The sequence below is a fragment of the Eurytemora carolleeae genome, unplaced genomic scaffold (genome assembly GCF_000591075.1).
Source record: "Eurytemora carolleeae unplaced genomic scaffold, Eaff_2.0 scaffold498, whole genome shotgun sequence".
NCBI classification, from domain to species: domain Eukaryota; kingdom Metazoa; phylum Arthropoda; class Copepoda; order Calanoida; family Temoridae; genus Eurytemora; species Eurytemora carolleeae.
Window position 1 is genome coordinate 110,358 of NW_019396396.1, and position 27,366 is coordinate 137,723.

A 27,366-nucleotide genomic window follows, 5' to 3' on the forward strand; every position below is an offset into this window, starting at 1 on the left:
TCCAGTGGAAGTATAAACCCCCAGGAAGGATATCTGAATCCCTCCAGTAGAATTATAAACCCCTGGAAAAATATCTAAACCCCTCCAGGGGAATGTAAATCACCCTGCGTAAAGTTTTAAATAGTAAAAAGCATATTTTCAAACCCCTCCAGTGAAAATGAATTCCCTCCAGTTAAGTTGTTTCCAGTGGAGTCAAAATCTTACTACGAACTTCCGTGACTCCAAAATTGTGCAGAATCATGTAGAACTGCAGGGCTAATTCACTTGTGTGTGTAGGAATAATTTTTCTTTAAGGATTGATAAATTTTATGTCTGATTTCTAGGATGTTGCTAGAACTATCTCTAATTTCTAGGATGTTGCTAGAACTATCTCTAATTTCTAGGATGTTGCTAGAACTATATCTAATTTCTAGGATGTTGCTAGAACTATATCTAATTTCTAGGATGTTGCTAGAACTATATCTAATTTCTAGGATGTTGCTAGAACTATATCTAATTTCTAGGATGTTGCTAGAACTATATCTGATTTCTAGGATGTTGCTAGAACTATATCTGAGTTGCCTAATATTGTCGCAGGGATGACTCATATGGTAGAAAATCCTTCTTGGAATCATTTGGATTTTCTCTGGGCCATAGATGCAGACAAGTAAAAATTAATTATATTTGGAAAAATATTCAAAATCAAAATCACTTTTCATTAATTAAGAAATCTTTCTTTAATCAAGCATAACGTAGTTTCCCATTTCATTTCTTGGTTAAAGATATCTTTCAAAGTAAGAAAAAAATATGTAAAATATTTAGGGAAGTTTATGCTGATGTCCTGGCCAATATGAAAACTTGTTGGGAAACTGATTGCAGACGACGATAAAATCAAATGTAAAAACCAAATTCTTATATTTGTTTAGATTAAAAAATGTTCAAATAAAAAAGCATGCCAAAAAATTACTCCTTTTAAAGTTGGAGAGTAAGCCTTGCCATCTTGCTATTATCTTGCTAACACCCCTTTGAACATAAACCTTTTGACTATGACCCACTGACCCAGGTGTCCATTTTGAGGCAAATCCGCCGAAATTCTTAAGAATCTTTCTTTGAAATCCATAGAAATTCCCATGATTCTTTTACAGGAAAATCCGGTATAAATGTTGAGAAAATTGGAGATTTTCTTGAGAATTTCCTGGGAAATATTCTCCATATATATTTATGTAAAATTTAATTTTTAAAATTCATGTAAAATTTTGTTTTTAAAATGTATGCGAAATTAAGTCTTCCGATATTCCGAGGATGAACACCGTACAGTAGCAGGGGTTTGGCCTGGGCTAGGGTTTCCACGAAATGGCTAAATCTTTTGCGCAAAATTTGCGCTATTTTCGCGCAAATTTTTTTTTTGCGAACTTTTGCGCTATTTTTGCGCATGAAACGCAATGAGTTTTGCGCGGTTTTGCGCTATATTTTTTGCGCAATTTGCGCAAAACCGGAAATATTTTTTGCGAAAGTTGCGCATGAAACGAAATTTTAGTTTTGCGCAATTTTTTTTGCGTGATTTGCGCAAAACCGCAAGTTTTACGCAAAATGTAACTTTTTAGGCGAATTGTCAAAAATTGATATTCTAAGCTTAGAATTAAACAACTGAAGATTTATTCCATACCATAAAAAAAAATATTAACATACGAGTATGATAACGATTATTGGTTACTTCCAGTTACAAAACGTTTAAATTAAGGGACCAAAATTAATAAAAAAGAAATTAGAGAGAGTGAAACTTATTTTAATCCTATTAAATAATTTCAAGTAACCCTTAAAAGCTTTGCCTAATCAAGTATGAATTATATTCTTAAATTTTTTTAATCAAATTTCTGAAATCTTTTTCATCTCATATAAAATAATGCAAGAAAGTAACAAATGCCTGAAGAATCCCCTTTTAGGAAATATGCATGTCCAAAACTTAAATTGTCGAGAAAATTGTGAGATTTGAACTCTTCTTAACTGTCATAGGTCAATTATGTAAAAGTGACCAAATATATTTTTTAAAATCTAGATATTTATTTACGTATCATTATAGTTTACAAGATTGTTAATATGGATTTAACACAAAACTTTCTTACGATATTTTCATGTACATACAATTATAAATCAATAAGTTCGAAATTTAATTTTAACAGATACATTTATTTTCGTTTTTTCATGTTGGGAGATACTACAAACACAGTGTGTGTTATCTCTTATTGGAAAATGCTACAATTAACAGTGTGCATGCTTTCACATAAACATACACGGGGGCGAGTTTCCATTTTTACATTAAAGAAAATTATTGTGAGCTTCATAACGAGGAACATTGTCCGTTCCTCGTTAATATTGAGGCTACATTTTAAGCGAACATATGTTAATTCGTTAATATTGAGGCTTCATAAGCAAGGTGAAAGAAGGAACACAATAATTAAGAAGTATACGAAGGAACATAATAATTAAGAAATGTAATAAATGCGAACATTGATGGTTCGTCTTAATAATATTGAGGCTTCATTAGCAAGGTGTCCGGAGGAACGTAATAATTAAAAAATATACTAAATACGAACATTGATGGTTCGGTAGTATCTTTTAAGCCAAAAAGCAATTATGTTAGCTCTTTAGTATTGAGGCAGCATATTTTATGAAAGGTAATAACTAGGATCATGATCATATAAAATAATGCCTGAAGAATCACCTTTTAGGAAATATGCATGTCCAAAACTTAAATTGTCGAGAAAATTGTGAGATTTGAACTCTTCTTAATTGTCATTGGTCAATTATGTAAAAGTGACAAATAGGAAGACATTCCAAAACAAGATTTTTCCAGAATTGAATTCTAAGAAACACACACCGTCACCAACCGTTTGATTTTTACGAAATTGCGGAATTGCGCAAAACTTGAGTTTCGCAAAAGCGGAATAGGGCAATTTTGCGCGAAATTACTTTTGCGAATGATTGCGCAAATTGTTGTTTTTTCGCGCAAAACTGATGCGCAAAGAAAGAAAAAATTTGCGTTTCGTTCCGCAAAAATTGCGCAAAAGTTTTGCGAATGGAAACCCTAGCCTGGGCTGGATATTTTCTTGTGATTATTTCCCTTGAATATATCAGAACCAATTCTGATGAATTTTTTCGTCATTTAGAGAAAATGGCGACCAAATTTGGGGAAATTCTTGGGAATTTCTAGAAAAAAAGTTCTTCATAGAGTTCAACATTAGAAGTTTTAACAAATCATTATTAATAATTTCTGTTCAGAATTTGTTTTCGCAAAGTTTTCGTGTTTTGTTTTCCTAAAAATTTTAGAATTTTTTTTTCTTAAAATTTTAAAGTTTTGCTAAAAAAATTTGCAAAAGAACTGTCATTTTTTGGTGGAACAGATTAAAGCAAGATTTTACTAAAAAAGCAAAACTTTCGCATGTCTAGCAAGAGAACAAAATAAATGCAAAAAATGCTAAATCTGTAAGGAATATCTTAATAACTATCTTTATTGCAACTTCAACTTTTTGGAAGAATGACCAACTTCTCCAGTCAGAATGTTAGAGTTTTTTTTTTATCTTACTGAAGTTGTCAATTGTGTTTAGTTTTTTTCAGACAACTGAATTATCAAGAACAGATGAAAAACTATAATAGATTTTTCAATTTTTTTTTGGAAAGTGCATAATAGAAGGGAACCTCAGAGACGCCTATTGGAGAAAAAGAGAACTTGAAAATTCTGTAAAATTGGTGAACAACTGCAGGAGAACCAACATAACTTCCAAACCAACTGAGAAATTTGACCCGTCACCATCCCAAGAATGCATAGGAGAGCTATATGTCATTGTCCAAGCCTAATCAAAATAGTACAAAATGTTTGTTCAGCCCTCAATGAAGCATGGGAGAAGAGATGCTAGATACTTTCCCAATGCATTTTTTCCTTAATGGCAACTTCTCAAGCTGGTATTTTCAAAAGTGGCAACTTCCCAAATGTGCAATTTCCTAGTTTGCTATTTCCCAAGTCTGTCCTAGCCGCAGCGCTTGGCACTGCGACGACTTTTTCTTGGAGGAAAGAGTTGGTACAGGGTATCCCAATTAAAAATGTACAGTAATTGAGGCAACAATTTGATTAAATTTTTCATAATTATGTAAACATTAGAAAGCTCTTTCTTTCAGTTATTTCAAGGCATTCTTTTTTATATTACAATCACTCCTTTAAGTATAAAGTATGAGCCGAAAAATCGATTTCCCAGGTTTTTCAATTTTTGTTTTTTTACATATTTGTTTAATTTGTTCATACATAGCAAAAAATTGACAAATTTTATTACATTTTTTAAAGTAGGCTCATGGTCTCATATAAATTTTGAATCCCCAAGTGTTTAATGGGACAAGACGTAAATCATATTTGAATTTGGCAAATATGGGTGCCTGTCTGATTTTGTTTGCAAATTTGTTTTGTGAGAGAAATGGCAGATTTTTTAATTTTCAAAATACAGCAAGGTGGGGGGGGGGGACTTTAAAGGATGGACAAGATTAAGAAGTAAGTTGAGGACTGCATTATTATGAACTAAATGATATTTTTTGATTTTCATTAATTATATTTCTTTTATATAGGGTAGGCGAAGAACTAGTGTTTAATGCCTACAGAGTGCCGTCCACCCCCGGGACATCCAGATTTAAATTACCTATGAACAAAAAGAAAAATATAGTGTATGTGCAATTCTTTGAAATTTGACGAGACTAATTGAAATCATGCATGATGTTCTCACAGGCATTATTAACCTTTTTGTGAAATTCCGGGTTTTCCAAAGACGTATGATAAGAAATTTCAATCCAAAAGGTCAATTTATTTTTCAATAAATGATTTAAAATATTTTTGTATTTTTCGCGTTTCTTTTTTACTTTTGCAATTAAGTGTCTGCAGATAATGTGTATACTTCAGTCAAACTATTTAGTTCACAAAGTTACAGAGGAAAAAAGATTAAGCCACCAAAAACGACAGTAAAAATACTCTATGTAATTTTGAGTTGTAAATATTTTCTACGTATTCCTACAAAGACGACATTTATCACAGCTGGGTCTTGGAAATCATATCAACCCATTATAGAGGACATGTCGTCTTTCTTTTTACATTTGACACTTGTGACGTCATGTGCGCATCTGTTGCCATCTATAATGTACATACTTGACAATCTATTTGGGTCGGATAGAAAGTTTTTGAATTTTAACTTATACCTTTAGTTTAAAGGACCTTAGCAGCCAAAAATTCATGGGCTTGAAAACCACGTGTGAGTAGGTAAGAGGGGCAATATAGAGGATAAGCATTGGTCAAAAAATACACCATCGTTATTCGTTATCTTCACTCCCTAGCATGCACCAAGATGACGGAAATGTTATGCATCGCGCGTCTAACGCAACATCCCCCTACTGAACTTCTGACCTACTAACTTTCCGACCTACTGCACATCGGACCTACGCCAGCTGTTTATTTTAGTATTATTTGAAGGTTAGGTTATAGCTGTTAAGACAATTTCTGGACCGAGCACCGCGGCTAGGATAGGCTTGGGGGCCGGGCGCTGCAGCCACAAGTCCATATAGCAGCTGTTATATTACGTGCTAGTAGGTTGGATGTGTAGTATAGCGGATTTGGCATAGGTCAGAAGTGGAGTATAGCGGATTTGCGTATGTCGAAAAATACACTACTCAAGATGACTGATATGTTTAAAAGTCGTCTTTGGTGCACGGTAATCTATGAGTCTGTCGGAGAAAATTAAATCCTTTGCGGCAATTGCGCAATCTTCAATATTATTTTCGAAATTTGCTGTATCACTCTGGAAAACAAATTCAGTATTTTCTCGACTCAGACTCACAATCACAGAAGATGATTCGCGATCTTCTTGTGCTTTTTGGAAGCCAGACTGGGACTGCACAAGAGGTAATTTTTGTTAAACATTTTTTTTATTTTTAATCTAAAATAATTAATTACGGTAATTTCTTTCCTAGACAACGATTTTTGGACCCCCCTCCCGGCCCCCCCTCCTTTCAATATTTTTACATGCATCTCAAATTTAACGTAAGGATTTATGTGGCCGCAGCGTCCGACCCCCCCAGCCTATCCCAGTTGTAATGCTCTGTTCTCTAGCCTGTCTAAGCCGCAGCACTTTGCTCAGAACCCTGAAGTAATACGGAATAGGGCAATTTTGCGCGAAATTACTTTTGACATAAAAAATAATGTTCAAGGTGAAAGTATGACTTGTGACGCAGTGTCCGGCCCCGTGCCGCGTTGCTCGGCCCAGGAATTGTCTAAACCCAACCCTGTGAACCCTGTGTGCTCATTTTACAGTCTTTTAAATAGTTTTCCATCATTCTTTCAATCATAAAATCATACTCAAATTCAAGATATAAAATGGGCCTAGCTTTTAAATGTTTTTTTTACATTTATTTAACAATTTGGACATTAAGAGTAATAGTAGATTCGATGTATTTGTAGGATTAGTAGATTAAAAATAGAATTTCTGTGTTGTGCGAGCTGGAGAACATCTCGTGTATGAACACCCTGAACAAATAATAATAATAATCAAAAATATTTCATGTACTTTTTTTAGGAAGAGGGTGGGGGGTGTCCTAACGTTTTGAATACATATGCCCTAAAATGTTTTATACACAAATGAAAGGGGGGCCGGTCTAAACATCCTTTACTAGGAAATTACCATATATTTGTTGTCTAGGTTTGTAGTTTTGACGAATTTTCTTTAAATCTTCTTCCAACAAAACAATTAGTTGTTTACGTCACTTCAACTACAGGTTAGTACAGGGGTGGAGTCACTGTATATATTCTTGAAAATTACCCCCCCCCCCCCCCCCCCCCAAATATTTAAAAATCCTGTGACCTAAATGTTAGATATGTAAAGCAGTCCTTAGGATCCATTTAATTTTGATGCGGATCCGGATCCTGGATCCGCACTGGAAAAAATGAATCCAAATCCGGATCCAGGTCATTTCTTTAAGATTTACTGAATTTTTTTACCAATCTCTCTTTTTTCAAAAGTTCAGATTTGGGTTTTAGGAGCAAAAAAAGGTTTTTTTTGTAGGTTTTGGTTGATAGTTTACCCCTTGGATCCGGATATGTGGATCCGCATATTTTTGTGGATCCGGATCCAGGAAGCCAAAATCTTGCGGATCCAACGGATCCGGATCCTAAGCACTGGTAACGAAACAATTTTTTGAGTTCAAGTATCTAAATGGAAGAAAAAGAAGTAATAGAAACTTGCCTGTTAATGGGTTTTTACTTAATTTTTCTCCCAGAGCATCTTAAATTTGTTTGTTATTTTTTGACTCCACTTGTTTGCTTCATTCTCTTATAATATTATTATTCAGGACAAGGAGAAGAGCCGGATAATATGAAGGTAAATAATTATATTTTTTGATAATTTAAAATTATCTAACACAACCTTATTTTAGTTTTCATGTTTTGAGAACGTTTTAAAAACATTGACAAGTTTTATCTTTTTTAGTTGTTAATTTGTTACGTTGGTTAAAGATTTTAATTTTTCATAATAATTAACATCGAGGTACATATTTTGCTACTTTTCATTAAGTAGCTTTTTTTCTCTCGATATCTACTTTTTGTCGAGTAGTCCTTCCCTCAGAGTCGTAGTCATTGGGATCGGGCTAAGCCCCCCTTGGACCAGTTAAATCTATTGATTTTAGGGGGTTTTCAGGCCCCAACGGGTGATGAGCCCCCCCCCCCCCCGGCCACCCTGTTAACGTCTTTAAACCTTAATAAAGATGTAAATGAAACTTTATTGTAAAACTTTAAATTTTTCAGATATATTTAGACGAAATATTATTTTTGCTTGTTTATTGAAAATATGAAAATATAAATTCAATTATTATATTTTTACTTATTTCCTTACCTTAAGAATATTTTTTGTTAAATAAAAATATTTCTTTATCTCTACCGTGATGAATTATCTATATAATAAAACAAGACATTCGTATATATATATATATATATGTTATCTATAGCCGGCCAAACGGCTGAACCGATTGCGCTGAAATTTTTTGTGGACACTCATGGGTGGCCGGGGGGTGTTATAGGCTAAACAAATTCGAGATTTTTTTTTCAAATATTTAATTAAATAAATATTATCTAGAGGTCCTGGCGTACAGTCCCTTTATTTAAATAAATATTGTCTAGAGTTCCTGGCGTACAGTCCCTTTAATTAAATAAATATTGTCTAGAGGTCCTGGCGTACACCCCCTTTAATTAAATAAATATTGTCTAGAGGTCCTGGCGAATGCTTCTAAGGAAGAATTTACCAACAGACTCTTTATCTAATCAAATGTTCGGAGTTCTAGGTAAATTATGTTTTTGAAAAATCTTACGAATGTCCCTTTTCAACGTATTCCCCCACTTATTATACCAAGAGTGTTAGCGCATTTTTATTCTCGGGTTTTCATCACCTAAAGGGGGAAATAATCATGTTTAAAAGCACAGTAAAACCTTGCCAGTTAAAGTATAAAAAAACAATTATGTAGTTTCGTACAAAATTTTGAAAAAACAAACAAACTTAATCTAAGGTATTTTATTTATAAAAATATGAAAATAAATAAACACAGGTTAAATTACTTTTATTATTTGTCTTAAATCAACTGTCGTTGTAATCTCAAGTACTGTCCATTTTTTTTAAAAAAAGCATGTCCGAATCACAACGGTATCCTTTAAACCGTCTTCTGATCAATAATCAATAATAGTCTTTACTGTTCAGTTCTTTCTGCAGCAGAATTCCGCAAGTAATTTTTATAAAGATGACATCATAATAATATTTACAGAGCATTTAAGGACATTGTTGTAAATCGGAATCTGTTAAAATTAATGAAGGGTGATTTGAAATTACTTCTAAAGCAAGGTTATAATGTAAGGAAAGTTAATTGGAGTTTCGTATCTCTGCGTTCTCTCTGGGCGGAATTTGTAAACAAGAAACATCAGTGTTTGTTTAGTATCCTTGGAGTGGAGGTTAAAAGCATTTAATTTTGATAATTCACATAATAGTGTCCTTTTGCCAGAATATTTCATTGATTTTTTATGTTAAAGATGGATCCCATTTCAGGCTGTGACATCTGAGCCGGCGATTTAAAAAATTTAAGAAAATACGACTCGGGTCTAAGCTGTTGTTGAGCCTTATTTACGGCTCGGGCTTTCGAATTTAAGTTGGATCTATTTTTCAACAGAATTTAGTTCATAAAACCGGTTTAATGTTGTATTTGGCGGATTTTCATAGTTGGAATTGGTGCATTCCGAGTTTTAATGAGAATAAGACCCAACATTGAGCCTTATTCTCCACTAAAACCAACCAAGGTCGGTTTTATTTTCATTGGGCCTAACTCCTCAAGTCGAGCCTAAGATCTTGCAGCTGTCAATCACGTGACACAAGCTGTCGTCAGAGTTGGGTCTAAGATTGGGTCTTAAAGCTGCGTTTAAGGAATTAAGACTCGAGCCGAAGCTTTTAAATCGCGGGCTCCGTTTACATTACTGCCCAGAGACAGTACACTGCAGTACAAAAGATGCGTACACCTCTGAAATAACTTTCCTTGCATTATAACCTTGGTCTGAAGTCCCTTAACCCTGTTCTCCCTTAGGTTTGGGTGACTCGAGCTATCCAAAGTTTAATCTTGTTGCGAAGAAGTTAAATAAAAGGTTAATTCAGCTTGGAGGAATTCAACTTCTTAATGTTGGTGAGTAATTTCTTTGTAAATTAACTAGGCTTGCTCTTCGCGTCCATCTTAGATTTTAACTTTTAATTGTTTGCTCTATTATCGTTTTTCGTGTATTTAAAAAATCGAAATTTTGTTACGGCAAATTTTCTTACTTTCTCTGGGATCATGTGAGGTCCCACACTAAATTTACGTTTATTGCCTACAATATAACAGAGAAGCGAAATATAAATAGAGATTATTTATTTTAATATTCGATAAAAAAAAGTTTATTTATGTCAATTAAACTTGTCCCATTACAAACTGTTTCTTTCTCTCTCTTTGGACTGATAACATTTTCCCTAAATACTGATTCACTCATGGTAACATTTGAATCCATAAACAATTTAATGGATTTTACATGAATAAATTGTCAGTTTTTTACTAATAAATCAAACTTAATTGTTGTATGATGCGTCATTAAAATCTTAGAAATTCGGAACATTTTTGAGAACATCACATGAACTTTAACATCACATGAACTTGAACATCACATGAACTTGAACATCACATGAACTTGAACATCACATGAACTTGAACATCTTGAACATCACATGAACTTGAACATCACATGAACTTGAACATCACATGAACTTGAACATCACATGAACTTGAACATCACATGAACTTGAACATCACATGAACTTGAACATCACATGAACATGAACATCACATGAACTTGAACATCACATGAACTTGAACATCACATGAACTTGAACATCACATGAACTTGAACATCACATAAATTCAAATTTTAACTGCAAGAGATTGCTTGTACTTTTTTGGAAATTAAAAGATAAATTAGGATTTAGATATTTATTCGGTCAATGATTTCTAGAAAACCAGTCAAGTACTGTGTACACAGAAACCGTGAAATATTTTAAACTAGCTGAAGTGCCCGGCGTTGACCGTGGAAAAAAGAAAAATTGAAATATTTTTTTTAAATAGAAAAATTTGAAAGAAAAATTTCGAATTTTTTTATCCTATGACACCGGGGGGCCACTAATGTGTGTCCCTAAAAATTTTCAGCCCAATCGGTTCCGCCGTTTGGCCGGCTATATGCAACATATATATATATATATACGAATGTCTTGTCTTAAATTTCTGATCGATTGATAATTGTGCATATCGTTTATTTCTTTTTAGAAAAGTCGACCAAAAATATACTTTGTTTGTTTCTAGGTTTAGGAGACGATCAACATGATCTTGGTTCTGATTATGTTGTCGACGCATGGCTTGATCAACTTTGGCAGGTTGCTCTTCAAGCCTTTCCTCTCCCACCTGGAATCAAACCAATTAGGTATGAAAACATATTTTATTACAACTTCCCTCAAAATTTATTTTTAAAAATTAGTATTTAACTTATACCATTTGAACATTCTTGTCATTTTTATTCTTCACAGATCACGCAATTTATCTCTTGAAATTAAAAGTTTTCATTGTTTAAAAGCCGAATTAAAAAATTTAAACCGTATCGTTAATCCGCAAAAAAAACGGTTCCGATTGAGCGCCAGCTTAAATCTCGAAACACTGAATACATTTTCAAGTGGAACCAACCATGTTAGAGCCGCGGCTTAAATTTTTAAAAATTTGCCTCAGGTGTTGTAGATTTGTCAAAAGTTCCGAACTTTTTTTTATTGAAAAAAAGGATTATTTTTTAGCATCGTTGATAATAGTGTTTTTCTCTAGTAAAGATTTGCTGCCGCAACCCAAATATAAAGTTCTCTGGCTGGATGAACTAAACCATGAATTAAAAGATGAATTTATAGAAAAAGAAGATGAGAAGACAAATGTAACTTCAAGGTGAGCTTTGTTGTTAGCTTTAATAACTTATATAATTTATTTTGGTTAAGGGGTGTGGGCACAAGATCACGCATACAAATAAAACGATATATCAATAAATCTATTTCCAATTTATTATCAAGGTTTTTCTATAATTTTGTTTAGCTCAAGATCGGTTAAAAGTTTTGTATTGCGCCGTTGTCTTAAAAACTTGACCATGGGTAACCCTATAAACCATAGTGGACACTTATTTTACGTGGGCTGATCTTGCTTCCGGTTTTTCCTTAGGCTTAACTATTAGGTTTGGTTAAATTATATGATTTTTGTCAATCGCATGTAGCGTTGATTTGCCAATGACTGGTAGAAAGCTGGATTTTCAAACATAATTGAGTTATATTCTTTTGTCCTTTTCTCAGTCAGTCATAACAAGTAAAAAGAAAGAAAAATAAGAAAATTTTTATTTTTAAGAATTGATTTTGTTTTCCTCTGTCTAATCTTCCGTGTATCCTTTTCTTTCTTGTTTTGTGTTCTCATTGTAACTGAATTAAAGGATTAAAGGATTTCTCTTTCAATGGAAGTTATTTTACTATTCCCTTACAAATAGATTTCTAGGGCAGAGAATGGATGTATTTTGTACTCCCAACAGAACCCGTTCAAATCTCCAGTTGTCAGCTGTGACAGGGTCACTCCAGACAACCATTTTCAAGATGTCAGGTAGCTTCAGTTTCAACCATTTTCAAAATGTCAGGTAGCTTCAGTTTCAACCATTTTCAAGATGTCAGGTAGCTTCAGTTTCGACCATTTTCAAGATGTCAGGTAGCTTCAGTTTCAACCATTTTCAAGATGTCAAGTAGCTTCAGTTTCAACCTTTTTCAAGATGTCGGGTAGCTTCAGTTTCAACCATTTTCAAGATGTCAGACAGCTTCAGTTTCAACCATTTTCAAATGTCAGGTAGCTTCAGTTTTAATCTAATCTTAAAACGTGTTTTTTTTTGCTGCATTATAACTATTGGGGAAAATTATTCATGAAAAACTCTCCGATTTTAGATAAGTATGTAGTTATGTAGAGGTAAAAAGCTCCAGTCCTTCCTTTCACTTCTTTATCGGCCAACCTTCAATGGATTGTCTACCTTCCCCTTCCCCTCGTTCACCTTCCCTATCTACCTTACCTTCCCCTTCTACTTCCCTTCCCTGTCCCTTCCGTAGTTCCCTATATTCATTTTTCTCTCAAAACCTTCCTTATTCCCTCAAACCTTCCCCTTTCCCTCTCAATCTTCCCCTTTCTCTCCCAACCTTCCCCGTTCCTACTTTTCATCTTCTTTACCTATCTCTTTCCCTGTCTATCTCCTTCCCTATCTATCTCCTTCCCTACCTATCTCCTTCACTACTTATCTACTTCCTCTCTTCCCCCTTCCTTTTTTCCGCTGTTACCCTTACTCTTTTCCTTTTTACTTTTTTCTTCCCCTTTCCCTTTAATTTTCCACATCCCTTTTTTCCCCATTTGTCTTTCCCCTTTTCTTTTCCCTTTTCCTTCCCTTTTTTTCCCTTTTCCTTCCCTTTTTCCTTCCCTTTTCCCTTCTCTTCCCCTCCTCTTGAGTCTTTTATTTCTTTTTCCCTCCGGGGGGAAGAATTTTATACACCCCTGAATTGAGACTTAACAAATATGGATATTGGACGGAAGCTAGCATATTTATTTGTCCCTTGTATTCTTTTAAAATATGATATATACATTATAAATACTTTTATGTCATTACAACACATGAAAAACAAAGGGATACACATTTACGTTATTTACTGTGAAGCAGTTTTAGAAGAAGGAATCTTTTGAAATAATTTAGTACGCTTGCATATTAGAGAGCTCTGTATCTCTTTTACCAGCTATATGTTTTACATAATACAAAAATGCATTGTTATTACAACATATGAAAAACAAAGGGATAAACATTTACTTCATCCCCCCCCCCCTCCAGCCCTCTAAATGAGCGATAGATTGTTTGATTGTATTGATTGTATTGTAGACTGCTACGCCTCGATATATCTGGGTTTGATATTCAATAATCCCGGAGATGTAGCATTGATTGATTGATTGATTGATTGATTGTGTTCTAGACTGCTAAGCCGGGATATATCTGGAACTAAAGCTTTGATTGACTAAATTGGTTGATTGATGGATTAATTGATTGTATTGTAGACTGCTAAGTCTGGATATATCTGGGTCTGGTATCCAGTATAATCCTGGAGATATAGCTCTGGTTCAACCTGAGAATCTGGAGGACAATGTTGAATTCTTCTTCTCTCTTTTCCCTGACCTAGGTTTGACTTTATTATTGGGAACAATTAATGATATCAGGGGTTTAACTTTCTCAGATCATATTTGTTTCATTGCTGTTAACTATTTTAAAGGGTTATATTTGCTGAATTAAGGAAAATAAATTTTAGGTAAATCAGTCAAAGTCAAACAAACATTAACACTACTAAGCCCCGCCAACTGCTATATCAAAAATCTGACGAATGGATGACTGATGGGCCTTAATAAGGCGAAACACTGTGTCTGGATATGTATAGATATGTATAAAGTAGTAATCTTTGTTTGTTTGTATGTCTGATCCTAACTTTGGAATCCCTTGACTGTTTTGTCTAAAATTCTGACTGAGGAACTCGTTAGAACCAGGGGAATGTTCTTAGCTTGTTAAAAATGTCTAAGTTGAGTTGGTTGAATATTAAGAGAAAGTTTAGTTTTTAGACAAAGCTGGATTTCAAGCTCTAGACTTTAGATTGGGAAAAGCCTTTTTTTAAACCTAGCACTCGTATCCTATGTATTTAGATAAAGAACGCCTGTTTTATCTGAAAAACCAGGATTCTTCTTCTTCAATTCCTCCTGCTTCTGTTCTTCCTAGACCCTGCTCTATTCTACAGGTATTCATCCATCCTTCGTTCCTTTCATCCTTTCATTCATCCATATATCCGTTCATTCATCCTTATATCCTTTCATCCTATTGGTTATTTATTTATTATTCAAGGGGCAACCCAGAAGCGTAATATTTTTCAAACTGACCCACTTTTCATGAAAAATAGACTTTTGCAAAAAACATGGATGCAAAATTCGACAATTATTAAACAAATATATATTGATTACAATCACCATTCACCATGTATTTTGTATATCTAAAAGAACTTCTTTATTGCGACGACTTTACTACCAGTTTCAGGACATTTGTATAGAAGTGCACAATTCTACAATCCAAAATGAGATGATAATAGCGCGGCATTCGTGCAACCTGAGGAGTCACCACGTCTTTACCCATTTTTTTATTTCTTTGCACGATTGATTTTAACTAGTCTTTTTAATACTTTCCACCCAAAATTTGATAATAAAAAATTTAGTAATCTGTAAAATTCTCCCAATTCCACAGATTATTAGATTTTATTTAGTTAGCATTTTTTTGTTCAGTTTGGAAGCTTGCCCAGTCAAAGTTAGTCCCACCGTTTTCGTAAATAACGATTTTACATATTTTTCCCGTTAAAAGTCGACCCACTCAACTTAGAATCTCAAAACCAAGCTAAGAACAATCCCGTGGGTCTCCCGAGTCACCAATCAAAATTTGAGACAAATCGGTCCATATTTATTTTTAGGCTGTGCGAAGCTACTTTGATATACAGAGTATACCTCGGCGATATTTCTTTGAACTTTTGGCGCATTTCACCTCAGACTCGCTAGAGAAGGAAAAGTTTATGGAGTTCAATACAGCAGAGGGTAAAAACTTTTAAATGATTATTTATTATGAGGGTATTCTTTAAAATAGGTGACATGGAAACGCCTCAACACGGAAACGCCTCAACACGGAAATGTCTCAAAAAAACGGACTCATAAAACTAATTTAATGTCGTCTTCTCTCATTAAAAAAAATTTTACAATTATTTAACCATTAATTTAGGGTAAGTTAGGTTGCGCCGCAGGCTACAAAGGGGGCCGAGCGCTGCGGCTAGGATGGCTATAAGGGGGCCGAGCGCTGAGACTAGGACAGGCTAGGGGGCCGTGCGCTACGGCTAGAGCAGGCTAGGAGGCCCAGCGCTGCGGCCATGGCTGAGAAAATCAGTAGAATATAGACTTTTTAATTTTGAGTTGAGAGAAGACGACATTAAATTAGTTTTATGATTCTGTTTTTTTGAGGCATTTCCGTGTTGAGTCGTTTCCGTGTCGAGGCGTTTCCATGTCACCCAATTTAGATACTAGGTCAGAACTTATCCTCCGGTAGATTTAAAAAGAAACAAAAGCTACATTTTTTCAGATGTTTCCTAAAAGATCCTATTTTACCATGGGTCTTCTAAATCATTTTTTGCATTAATTAATTCCATTCTTGGCGGTTATTTTTTAATGGGGGCTTGGCCTCGTTAAACAGTATACACGGAAGTATAGTTGACTGTTTATTTTTATCATTATTATTAGAGAATACAAGAATATGATTTTAAATGCTGGAGTTTAGTTGAGAATTCTTGTTATCTTATATATATATACTTAGCTTGTCTGTTTTGTTTGTTTGTAACCGATAAGCGTAAAAACGGCTGAAATGATCGGGCCCAAAAATTAGGGAAGGGTTATGGAACATAAAAAAATTCTTGAAAAATAGATGGATTTTTATTTTGGAAAATGCGCCAATTCGAAATGAAAAATCAGCCAAAATTTTTAAATGATTTAAAAAGACTACTTTCAGAGCAACAGTTAAAAGCTTTAATGACTTTTGTTTATTTAGGGCAACAGGATTTGTATGAATACTGTAATAGACCAAGAAGACATATTTTAGAAGTAAGTTAACAGTTTTTTTGACAATTTTTAAGATCATTCAAAGTAAAAAAAAAAAAATAATGCAATCGTGAGCGGATGTAGGACAAAACATATTAGAAAGCAATTGAACCTGAATTTGTTGGCGCTAATAGTAGTGAACACGTTTGCTGGATTAGTTGCATCTTATTAACCCTTAAAACGAACAGTTTTTTTTGTTTTTTTAAAAAAGTACTTGAGCTTTTGAACTCAAGCACGTCACTCCTCAATCTTACCGCTGCAAAGAGTTGCAGCTATTTTGATTTTTAAGAGTTTTTCTGTTTTTTCTTTAGGGTAGGGGGGGATTTGTTCACCCAAAATTTCAGAGGGGCCAGAATTTTCCTCCCCCCTTCTGAATCTGCCCCTGAATACAACCTTATTATAATCTCAGGTCCTTTATGATTTCCGGCACACAACTCCTAATATTCCATTCCACTTCTTGTTCGACTTAATTCCCCAGGTACTTGAATTATCTATCAATAAACATAATTATTGCAAATCTCTTAAAGGGACTGTAAGCGTAATTTCAACTTTCAAGTGAATCTCATTGGAACGATGGCAATGCTTGATTTACAATGGGCCCTTGACACCTTAATCTGATCAAAAATGTGAAGATAATGTCGGAAAAGTGTCAGAAATAATGTCAGAAAAATTTCTTCAGTCTTTTTAAGAAATGCGCCAGTCACTTTTACAGGGAAACCACAGAAAAGAGTGAAAGAAAAACATGGCGTTCTAATTTATACTTGTTCAGACAAAGCTTTTAAGGGTACCGTTGTTAATCTGGCATTGCCTTCTTTGCATGGAGGGTTACTTGAAATTGCGCGTACAGTCCCTTTAAAAAATATAGTTGATCTTAAATCAAAAAATGAGAAATTGATTGGGATGAAAATGTACTGTTAATTGAATATTGAATTTGTTGCTGATTAAACTGCTTGGTAATTACACAATTTACTGAATAATTTGTTGTTTGGCACCTAACATCTGTAACATCTGTAACATCTGTAACATCTGTTAGCAACATTTTAAGAATTAATTAATATTTTTAGATAAAACCCCGGTCCTTCAGTATCAGTAGTAGCTTGGAGAAACATGTAAACCATATTTAACATTTAGTTGCAGGTGTTTAATATAGGTTAGAAATCCCCCCTCCTCGCCCCTTCTGTTCTAACTTCAATTTTTTCCCCGAGATTTTAAAGATCTTGTGTTGAGAATAAATTATTGTTTTTGTGTGTCTTTTGCATGGTTGTTAACTGTTCATTTAGATATTAAAGGGTGTGATAGTTTAGCTGAGAGTTTTTTAAAGAAATTTTTAGGATTCATTTGAGACCTATCGGACGGTTTTAAGATGCATAAATGTTCAGCAAGAGTGCAATGCATAAATGTTCAGCAAGAGTGCAATGCATAAATGTTCAGCAAGAGTGCAATGCTTAAATGTTCAGCAAGAGTGCAAATTTAATTTTTAAAATGCTCCTTCATTGTTCATTTTGGAGACATGATTTTGCGAATCGGTTTTTAAAAATTATTCAATAACAACGACGAAGAATGTAACAAAACTTCTTAAGTAAACTAATTTGATGTTAAGGAACATATTTCTCAATTGAACTTTGTAAAAAATAAACGTTAGAATCATTTATTTCCTTTTCAGCATTATATTGAATTTCTTATTCTTTACAAATTTGTTTGCAGATTTCTTCAAATTCTTCAAATGTCGTCTTTTTAATCAAAATTCCAGGAAATCTACAGAAAATATTTGTGAACATTGAGACATTACAGAAACTAATAACTGAATAAGAATAATTATTTTCGATGATAAGAGTTAAATTTTAGTTTTTTCAATCTGTTCCTCAACAACTTATTAGTTTACTGTCGAATTTTTGATACATATTTCATGGTCACCATTGAATAATTTTTAAAAACTCGATTCTCAAAATCATCCCTCCAAAATGGACATTTTACAACCTTTGAGGATTTTAAAGATTGAATTTTCGCTCTTACTGAACAAATATGCACCGTAAGAACGATTTGAATGAATCGTACAATTGCTTTACTTCATTCTCAGTTAAACTACCATACATTTCCGATCACTCCCTTTAAAGAAAAATAGAATAATTACGGGGGGAAAAGTGTAGAGCTAACAGGCTCTTTTAGATTTTTCTGTCACACTGGCCTAGTGGTTCTCTCATCGTTCTCAATCTCTACCCTACCTTATCTTCTATATATAAATTTGGCTTGTCTGTTTGTTTGTTTGTGTCCAATAAACGTCAAAACGGCTGAACCGATCGGGCCCAAATTTTTTGTGGGACCTCACGTGACCCCAGGGAAGGTTTATGAATGATCAAAATTTTAAAAATTTATGTTTAAAAGTTTTTTATTTTTGAAAAATTTTGAAAATGCGCAAAAAATATCATGAAATCCTCAAACTTTTTTTGTTTTTGTTTTATACTGTACAAAGAGAAGATGTTCAGAGATAAAGCCACAATTAAAAGTTGAAATATAAGATGGGCGCGAAGCGCCCTAAAAGCCTAGAAAGAAGTTGTGCAAAGCGCCCTGAATTTCTAGTTTTTTTAAATTTGTCTTTGTTACTTTTTTAAAAGATCGAGAAGTTTTACATGAATATAAAAAAGTTTCATTTTTGAAATATTATTTCAGATCGAACCTAGCGTCTCCGCGGCGAGGGTTGTGTTCCACCTGGATATCGGAGCTAAATCCAGGGAACAAGGTGAACCTTTGGGTTAGAAAAGGAACAATCAGGTTCCCAGTGGACCCCGGAACACCAGCTGTTATGGTGGGCCCTGGAACTGGTGTCGCACCTTTTAGGTATTTTTATTTCAATTTATGTTTAATCTCTTTTTTTATTTTTTTTTACTTTCTTTCTAAAAATGTAAATACTGTGAAAAGTTTGGTCAAATAATATGGAACGCTTGAAAACATCTATGATTGATCTATGATGATCGATGATTACGTAATAACTGAAATGATAAATATGTTATGTAGTGAGTAAAAATCAATGTTTTCTATTTGTGCATAATTTTGCATATTTTTTTCTCTTTTCTTTTGGAAACCTGTATTTTCAAGAAAAAATTATTTAAACAAATTTTAACTACACCATTTATATATGTATTTATATAATAATTGTCTTTTTCATTTTTTATAATGTCATTTTACGTTTCTTACTTAAATGTAGATGTTGCGACCAAATAACTTTAAATTAAAAAAATTGAAGTGTTAATTTTGAATTTATTTAGATCATATATTTCCTCAATGGTGGCCAAAAAAGATGAACGACCTATGCTGTTATTCTTCGGCTGCCGTAATAAATCGGCAGACTATTTCTTTTCCGACGAATGGCCGGAATGTGGTGAACATTTTGAAGCAATAACAGCGTTTTCACGTGACCAGGAGGACAAAATATATGTACAGCACAAAATCCGAGAAAACCAGGAAAAAGTTCGTCAGCTGATTTTAGAGAAATCCGGGAACTTCTTTGTGGCGGGAAATAGTAAAAACATGCCAAGCCAAGTGAGAGAAGCGCTAGTTGACGCTCTAGCAGTGGAATTGGGAAGTGAAGAAGCAGAGAAGTATGTTGAGAAAATGGAGGTGACTGGACGATATCAAACTGAGACGTGGGCCTGATACCCCTTGCATTTACTTTTAGTCTAAAGAATGATGTAGATAATATTTAAGATAACATGTTACAGATATTTAAAATGGTTCTTGAGAGCACTATTATCTGTGTGGATAATTCCGAGTTCATGAGGAATGGAGATTATCTACCCACTAGGCTCCAGGCACAGCAGGTATTTAGAACTAGACTTAATTTTTAAATCTAGATCTTAATTTATAGAACTAACTAACACCTATATTTATAAATCTAAACCTTTATTTAAAGATCTAGACCTACATTTATAGACATAAACGTTAAGAAAACTAAACCTAAGCCTTTTTAATCTAAACCATTATGTATATAACTAGACATAAACTTATAGATCTAAATCTGTACTTAATAAAAAAAAAAACCTTTACCTATTGAACAAAACCTATATTTACAGATTTAGACGTATATTTATAGATGTAGAGGTATATGTTGTACTATAAAGCTCACAGTAAGACCAGATCTAATACATATTATATACGATGCTGTAAACCTAATAGTACACAGTAAGACCAGATCTTATATATAATATAGGATGCTGTAAACCTAATAGCACACAGCAAGACCAGATCTAATATATTGTATAGGATGCTGTAAACCTAATAGCACACAGTAAGACCAGATCTAATATATATAATATAGGATGCTGTAAACCTAATAGTTCACAGTAAGACCAGATCTAATATATCTTATATAAGATGCTGTAAACCTAATAGAACACAGTAAGACCAGATCTAATATATATAATATATGATGCTGTAAACCTAATAGTTCACAGTAAGACCAGATCTAATATATATTATATAGGATGCTGTAAACCTAATAGAACACAGTAGACCAGGATCTAATATATATTATATAGGATGCTGTAAACCTAATAGTACACAGTAAGACCAGATCTAAATTATCTTATATAGGATGCTGTAAACCTAATAGCTCACAGTAAGACCAGATCTAATATATCTTATACAGGATGCTGTAAACCTAATAGCTCACAGTAAGACCAGATCTAACCCTGAATCTAATGTTGCTCTGATGACAATGTCTGATCTATCTGTTCTGGTAACTCTTACCAATGATACTGGAAAACTTCTCGCTAAACTCCACCAGGTAGGTTAAATGATAAACGTGTCGACATCAATTCACGATGAAACTATGAAAAATCTGTATCTTCAGCATTGGTTCCCTTAAAAGCCTAATTATAGTTTGCACAGCAAATCCGAGGAGAAAATGTCATTTATTTGTCACATTACAGCAATGATAATGCTTGAGTTAATTAATGGGTTGATTAATAGATTGATGGATTGACTGCATGAATAATGAATATAGATGATTTGATCGATTCATTGGTTTGATGGATTCTAGTACTTATGGGTTGATTCTAGGATTGATGGATTGATTAATAGATTGATTGATGGATTGATTGATGGATAGATGGATGGATTGATGGATTCATGGTTTGATTGTTTGATGGATGTATGGGCTGATTGTTTGATGGATTCATAGATTCATGGATTGGTGGATTTATGTATTGAATAATTAATTGATTAATTGATTAATTGATTAATTGATTAATTGATTAATTGATTAAGATTAATTGATTAATTGATTAATTGATTAATTGATTAATTGATTAATTGATTAATTGATTAATTGATTAATCGATTAATTGATTAATTGATTAATTGATTAATTGATTAATTGATTAATTGATTAATTGATTAATTGATTAATTGATTAATTGATTAATTGATTAATTGATTAATCGATTAATTGATTAATTGATTAACTGATTAATTGATCAACTGATTAATTAATCAATTGATTATTTGGTTAATTGATAAATTGTTTATTTGATTAATTGATTAATTGATTAACTGATTTGTTGATTAATTAGTTGATTGATTGATTGATTTATTGATTGATATCTAGGTAAGTCCTGAAGGACCGATGAAGTTTATCTCCGGAATCAAGATTGCACATCTGTGTCTCAAACATAGGTAAATAATTTAACGTCCATTGTCTTGTCTAAACCATATTATTAATTTTTTGTTGTTGTAAAATGAAGAAATGCAAATTTCTTGTGAACAACAATAAGTAAATGATTTTGTTAAAGTTTAGCAGGAAACAATTAAAAATGAGACTCTAAATTGGAAGGGTTTTTATTTAATCAGCTCTAATTAATCAATTTATCAATAATATCAGAAATATATTTAATGAAATCATTTAATGAAATGCACTACTCCTGTCACTGACCTAGACCTCGATGTCTCGATCACACTAGACTTGAGTCATAATCGGATATACATTAATTTCCGTCATTTGGCTGTCATTTTTGAGCGGGTCTCGGCCTTGATTTCCACGGAATGATGGTTGATCTTTTATTTATTTATTTATAAAAGTGACAGTAGGTCTGGAAGTATGGATACAGTCCCTTTCCAAAACGTTTTTTTTTACAAAAAGCATGAAGCGATAAAAGCATGAATTTTTTTGTATGTAGCAGAGAAAAAATCAATTTAAAAGTTTATAGAAAGTTAAGGCCTTCTTCCAAGATTAATGTTTCGTCTTTCCCTTAATTTTGTTTTACAAATTAAGTTTTATAATGAGAAAATAATTTATATCCCTAAGACATTTATTCTTATTTCGTTTTTTTTTAGTTGTTCGTTTGGAGTCAAAATCGTTAGTTTTGATCACTGATATGACATTTTGTAATTTATCAATCTTTTTTCGTTTGTTGTGTGTTTTAAGACTGGTAATTGTTTAGGCAGGGTAAGAACCACAAGACCAGGATTGTCGCCTTCGTGGGTTCCCCCATAGACGTAGACGAGAAGGAGTTGATCAAGCTTGCCAAGAAACTTAAGAAGGAGAAGGTGAGTTAAACTTTTTACGCATTTTAACCAACATTACCGCCCTGATTCCTCCCAACAGATTCATCTCAAAAGCCGAAAAAAAATGTGAAGTAGTCGTAAATAATTAATTTGAAATTGGGATTATATATTTATATCAGAAGTTAGGCTTTGGAATCATTGTTGATTATTCCAATCTGAATAAATTATATATGTTGTGTTTCCAGGTGAATATTGACATCATCAATATTGGCGAGGAGGAGGTGAATACAGCTCTTCTCAACAAGTTTATCGGTAAATAAATTTATTATTAACCCCGGCCCCTTCTTTAGTGATCCTTTTAGATGGATTGATTTCTTGCATTCATTTTTGTTGTCATTGTTTTCAGTTGAATTATTGTTTGAAAAGTGTTCAAAATAAAAACAAACTTGCCCATCACATGCCAGATTCTGGACAGTAATTATTGACAAGTTAAACCGATGACGTCATAGGTCACCTGACCGAATTGGACCAATAGAAGGCAGTTTGGGCATTCGTGCATCTTACACTTCAAAACAGTACAGTACAGTACAGTACAGTACAGTACAGTACAGTACAGTACAGTACAGTACAGTACAGTACAGTACAGTACAGTACAGTACAGTATCGTGCACCTGACAGCCACTTCAAAACATTATTTCCATTTTATAAACATTTTGGAAATCCGCTATTTTGAACAGGAAAATATGCATCTTAGAACTAGTTTAGTTAATTTCTTTAATTAGAAGAAAAATTGTTTGCATGAAAAGCAATAATTCAATGCTAAATTTATAACTTTAAACATGGTGTAATGCTTCTAAAAAAAAGCGAGATAACTATTATTTGTAGAAACAATTAACGGAAAGGAGGGAACGTCCAGCCACCTGGTGACTGTCCCCCCCGGCCCTCATCTATCCGATGCTCTCGTCAGCTCGCCGATCGTCCAGGGTGAAGATGGTAGCGGCAGTGTGGCCGCCGGTGGATCTTATGAGTTTGGAGTCGATCCTAATGACGATCCTGAGCTTGCCTTAGCTCTCAGGTATACACAAGTCATATTCTAAGCTGTGTTTTACAGGGGTGTGTGTTTTCTTTATATATATGTATCTTTCTGTTCAGAAAGACCCGGAATTAATTAACAATTAATCAGACGGCTTTACAATCTAATTTTACAAATATGATTGATGAAACTATCACAAATTAGCCCTAGTCCTGCCATTTGTGCCTATTTTCAACATTTAAAATTGCCAGATATATATTAATTCTAAGTCTTCCTGATTATCTTAAAAAAGACACCCCTCCGACCAAAAAAAGAAAAGTTAAGTATGCTTGCGCGAGCGTAAAATTTTATTCTGTTTTATATTTGCTAAATTTGGGAAACTAAATAAATAGGATAAAAGTTTGAAAATGGATTTTTAAAAAAAAAAACATGTCTTTCAATGTAAAATTGTTCTTTTTTTTCTCAGATCATTAAAATAAAATTTAAGCTTTGATAAATATGTAAAAGTTAACTTAAATTAAGACATTTTCCGGGTTTAAGGTAAATCCGAGAATAAGCTGAATATACGGGAAACAGACTGAGCGCGTTCTAAAGAGATTCATAAGTTATGAGCTCTTGTTGTTCAGGGTTTCGATGGAAGAGCAACGAGCTCGTCAACAGGCTGAGACTGGAACACCGGCTAAACCAGAGGTAATTTTATATTATAAACTTAAACCAGATCAATGAGTTTCTTATCTTCTTGAAACTGGATAAGTGCACATTTCCCTCTAATTTTTGGTACAGTGGTACTATCTGATTTGTATTTAATGTTGTTATAAAACAAATAGTTTTTCCAGGTTGGTTGCTTGATTGATTGATTGATTGCTTTATGGATGGATTAATTTACTGATTGATTGATTGTGTCCAGGATGGAGAGGGTGGTGCCCCTGCTGTAGGTGGAGGAGAAGAGGATACTAGTGAGGAAGCTATGCTGCAGAGAGCGCTAGCTATGTCAATGGACGAGGGCGGAGCACCCGACCTCGCTGCTATGACGGAAGAGGAGCAGATTGCCTACGCAATGCGTATGTCGATGGCTGAGGGGCAGGAGGATGCCTCACAGGTTCGTGTCAATTACTGAACTCGCCTCTCTCATTAACAGCCAATTTTTTTAAGTATTAATACTTTCGTGTACATGGAGCATGGGATACAAGGGAGGTTGAATCGACCTGGACCACCCTACCTACCACATGATTATACATGCTTTGCAGACGGTACTTCATCTGACAAGCGTATTTTTTTATAATATAAAAAATCGGTTTGATTTAAAATGGTGTAATAAAAAACACATTTAGAAAATTAAAAGACGACCTTTAAAGGCTCTTTTTTTCAAATGGGGAACCCCGTCTGCAAAGCATGTATATTCGTATGGTCCGGGTTGATTCAATCTCCCTTAAATGCCATGCTCCTTGGTCATGAATCTAATTATTAAATCGAATGAATAAGAATTGGAATCATTTACAGTTTGCTGGGTCATGACGTCTTTTTATATTTGATTTGACGTGTACTGTGTACTGTGCAGGGAGGAGAGGGTATGGAGGTAGATGATAAAGAGGATTACAGTGAGGTTATGAATGATCCTGCCTTCCTCCAGAGTGTTCTCCAGAACCTTCCTGGAGTAGATCCTCAGAGCGAAGCGGTTAAAAACGCAATGGGGGCAATCAAGGTAACATTCTTGGCCCTTTTTATTTTAATCTATTTTTTACACAACTATTAACAACCGACAGCGTGGAAACATTTAACATGATTTTAAAAAGTTGTTGACAAATACTCAGAAACCCTTGGCAGTGTGCGTCCCGGTCAAATTACTGTCTATTAACTGTTGTTTGCATACAATTGAACTAGTTCCAGATTTGTATACAATAAAACCAGTTCCAGATTTGCATACAATAAAACCAGTTCCAGATTTGTATACATTAAAACCAGTTCCAGGTTTATGTTTATTGTCAATACGTCCAATAAATTAGCAAATGTACAATAAAACATTTTGCTATCTCCTAACACTAAACGCGTCCCAATTAAAATGATTTTTTGAATCTTTAGTTTATATAGCATTCTTTTTTATGAAAGCTGAAATCCACCATGCACCAGTACTAAAGTTTTATTTTTTTTTAAAAGAGTTGAATACGTTTTTTTAATTTTCAATTTTTGCTTTTTTTGTGTCAATCATATCACTAAGCCAAATCAAAAAATGTTGTCAAAATAAATCATATTGGTATCAAAATATGTGTCTAGAAACACTAAGTTTAGAAACGTGAAAAGCGTAGAAATCCATTGAAAATACAGCATATTATCAACCAAAAAGGTTTTTTTTTATATATTTGTCGGGAGTACTAAATAAACAGGGTTTTAGCCTCAAATAAAACAATTTTTGAAATATAAAAAATGGTGGTGGTTCAAGGCGCATCTTTTTATACCTAAATCAACAATTTTTGAAAAATTAAAAAATTCAACCTATATATGATTTGTTTTTTTTTAAATCGTTTATTACTGAATGAGTTTTGATTTTTTCAATTTTGTTCTTTAATAAATGTTGCTTTTCATACTACTGTATTTTAATTTTTTGCTTTGCTTTTTGCTTTTCGATTAAATAGTTACACCCTTAAAGGGACTGTAAAGGAAAAATGAAGGGGGGGGGAGTATAGGATGAAACCTGAGAATCTCAGGCGTTGAACGATACATATAAGATATCTATCTGATGTTCCTGTCTCGAAAAGTTGTAGGTTTAAACAGATCATATTCAGCAAAAACACAACCAATCTGAAAATGATTATATCTCAGGTTTTCTCCCATTATATTTTTTTTGCATTTTAAATAGATTTAATTGAAAATATTTTTTTTATGTCCGTATTACGTCATCACAAGAACTCCCGCCAATCAGAGTGCAGTATACTGGTCACGTGATACAGACGAAAATCACGTGACCAGTTTACTGCTCTGCCATTGGCTGAAGTTCTGGTGACGTAATACGGACTATATTAATAATATTGTCAACATTAAAAATGCAAAATAAAAATTAAAAATTACAATAGGAGCAAACCTGAGATTATCAGGCTCCTGTGGGATATAATCGTTTTCAGATTGGTCGCGTATTTGCTGAATATGATCTGTTTAAACCTACTACTTAAATACAAAATTGCGTATATATGAATTTTTGTTCAATTTTGACACAGTTTTATATCAATTTCTCGAGACAGGAACATCAGATAGATGTCTCATATGTATCGTTGAACTCCTGAGATTATGGTTTCATCCAATACCCCCCTTTCATTTTTCCTTTACAATACCTTTAAGTTTTGACTTATGTGAACAAATTGATTATTAACGAAGTTTAATTGTAGGATGAGAAGAAGGAGAAGGATAAGAAGGATGAAAAATAGAAATAATTCTTGTAACTCAAGAACATGTCCTTTGTGTCTATTTATAATTTTGTTTACTTTTATCCCAGAATCTAGAGTAAAATAATAAAACTTCGTGAAATTAAA

General features: G+C 33.5%; 2 protein-coding genes and 1 long non-coding RNA gene across 4 annotated transcripts; all 3 read left to right on the forward strand.

Moving 5' to 3' along the window:
* Positions 1–249: 249 nt before the first annotated feature.
* On the forward strand, positions 250–957 carry LOC111702392 (uncharacterized). 2 transcript variants are annotated; one of them, XR_002765395.1, is made up of 3 exons: positions 250–268; positions 534–646; positions 802–957. It is a non-coding gene; the product is annotated as an uncharacterized LOC111702392 (long non-coding RNA). The 2 variants fall into 2 exon arrangements; XR_002765396.1 differs by having other exon boundaries at positions 254–272.
* Positions 958–5,749: 4,792 nt separating this feature from the next.
* Positions 5,750–20,031, forward strand: LOC111702388 (NADPH-dependent diflavin oxidoreductase 1-like). The gene is given in 16 exon segments (XM_023474055.1): positions 5,750–5,911; positions 6,705–6,780; positions 7,354–7,382; positions 8,265–8,337; positions 9,619–9,714; positions 10,915–11,032; positions 11,422–11,535; positions 12,127–12,228; positions 13,705–13,826; positions 14,338–14,429; positions 15,147–15,267; positions 16,265–16,317; positions 16,724–16,792; positions 17,379–17,464; positions 18,982–19,149; positions 19,578–20,031. Coding segments are annotated over 16 exon segments (1,761 nt in total). The 5' UTR covers positions 5,750–5,857; the 3' UTR covers positions 19,966–20,031.
* LOC111702387 (26S proteasome non-ATPase regulatory subunit 4) lies at positions 20,001–27,366 on the forward strand. Its single transcript, XM_023474053.1, has 10 exons — positions 20,001–20,129; positions 20,957–21,094; positions 21,917–21,984; positions 22,749–22,854; positions 23,058–23,124; positions 23,698–23,887; positions 24,472–24,535; positions 24,753–24,944; positions 25,404–25,547; positions 27,223–27,366. The coding sequence occupies exons 1-10, from the start codon at positions 20,022–20,024 to the stop codon at positions 27,259–27,261; spliced, it is 1,116 nt and encodes a 371-aa protein (XP_023329821.1). The 5' UTR covers positions 20,001–20,021; the 3' UTR covers positions 27,262–27,366.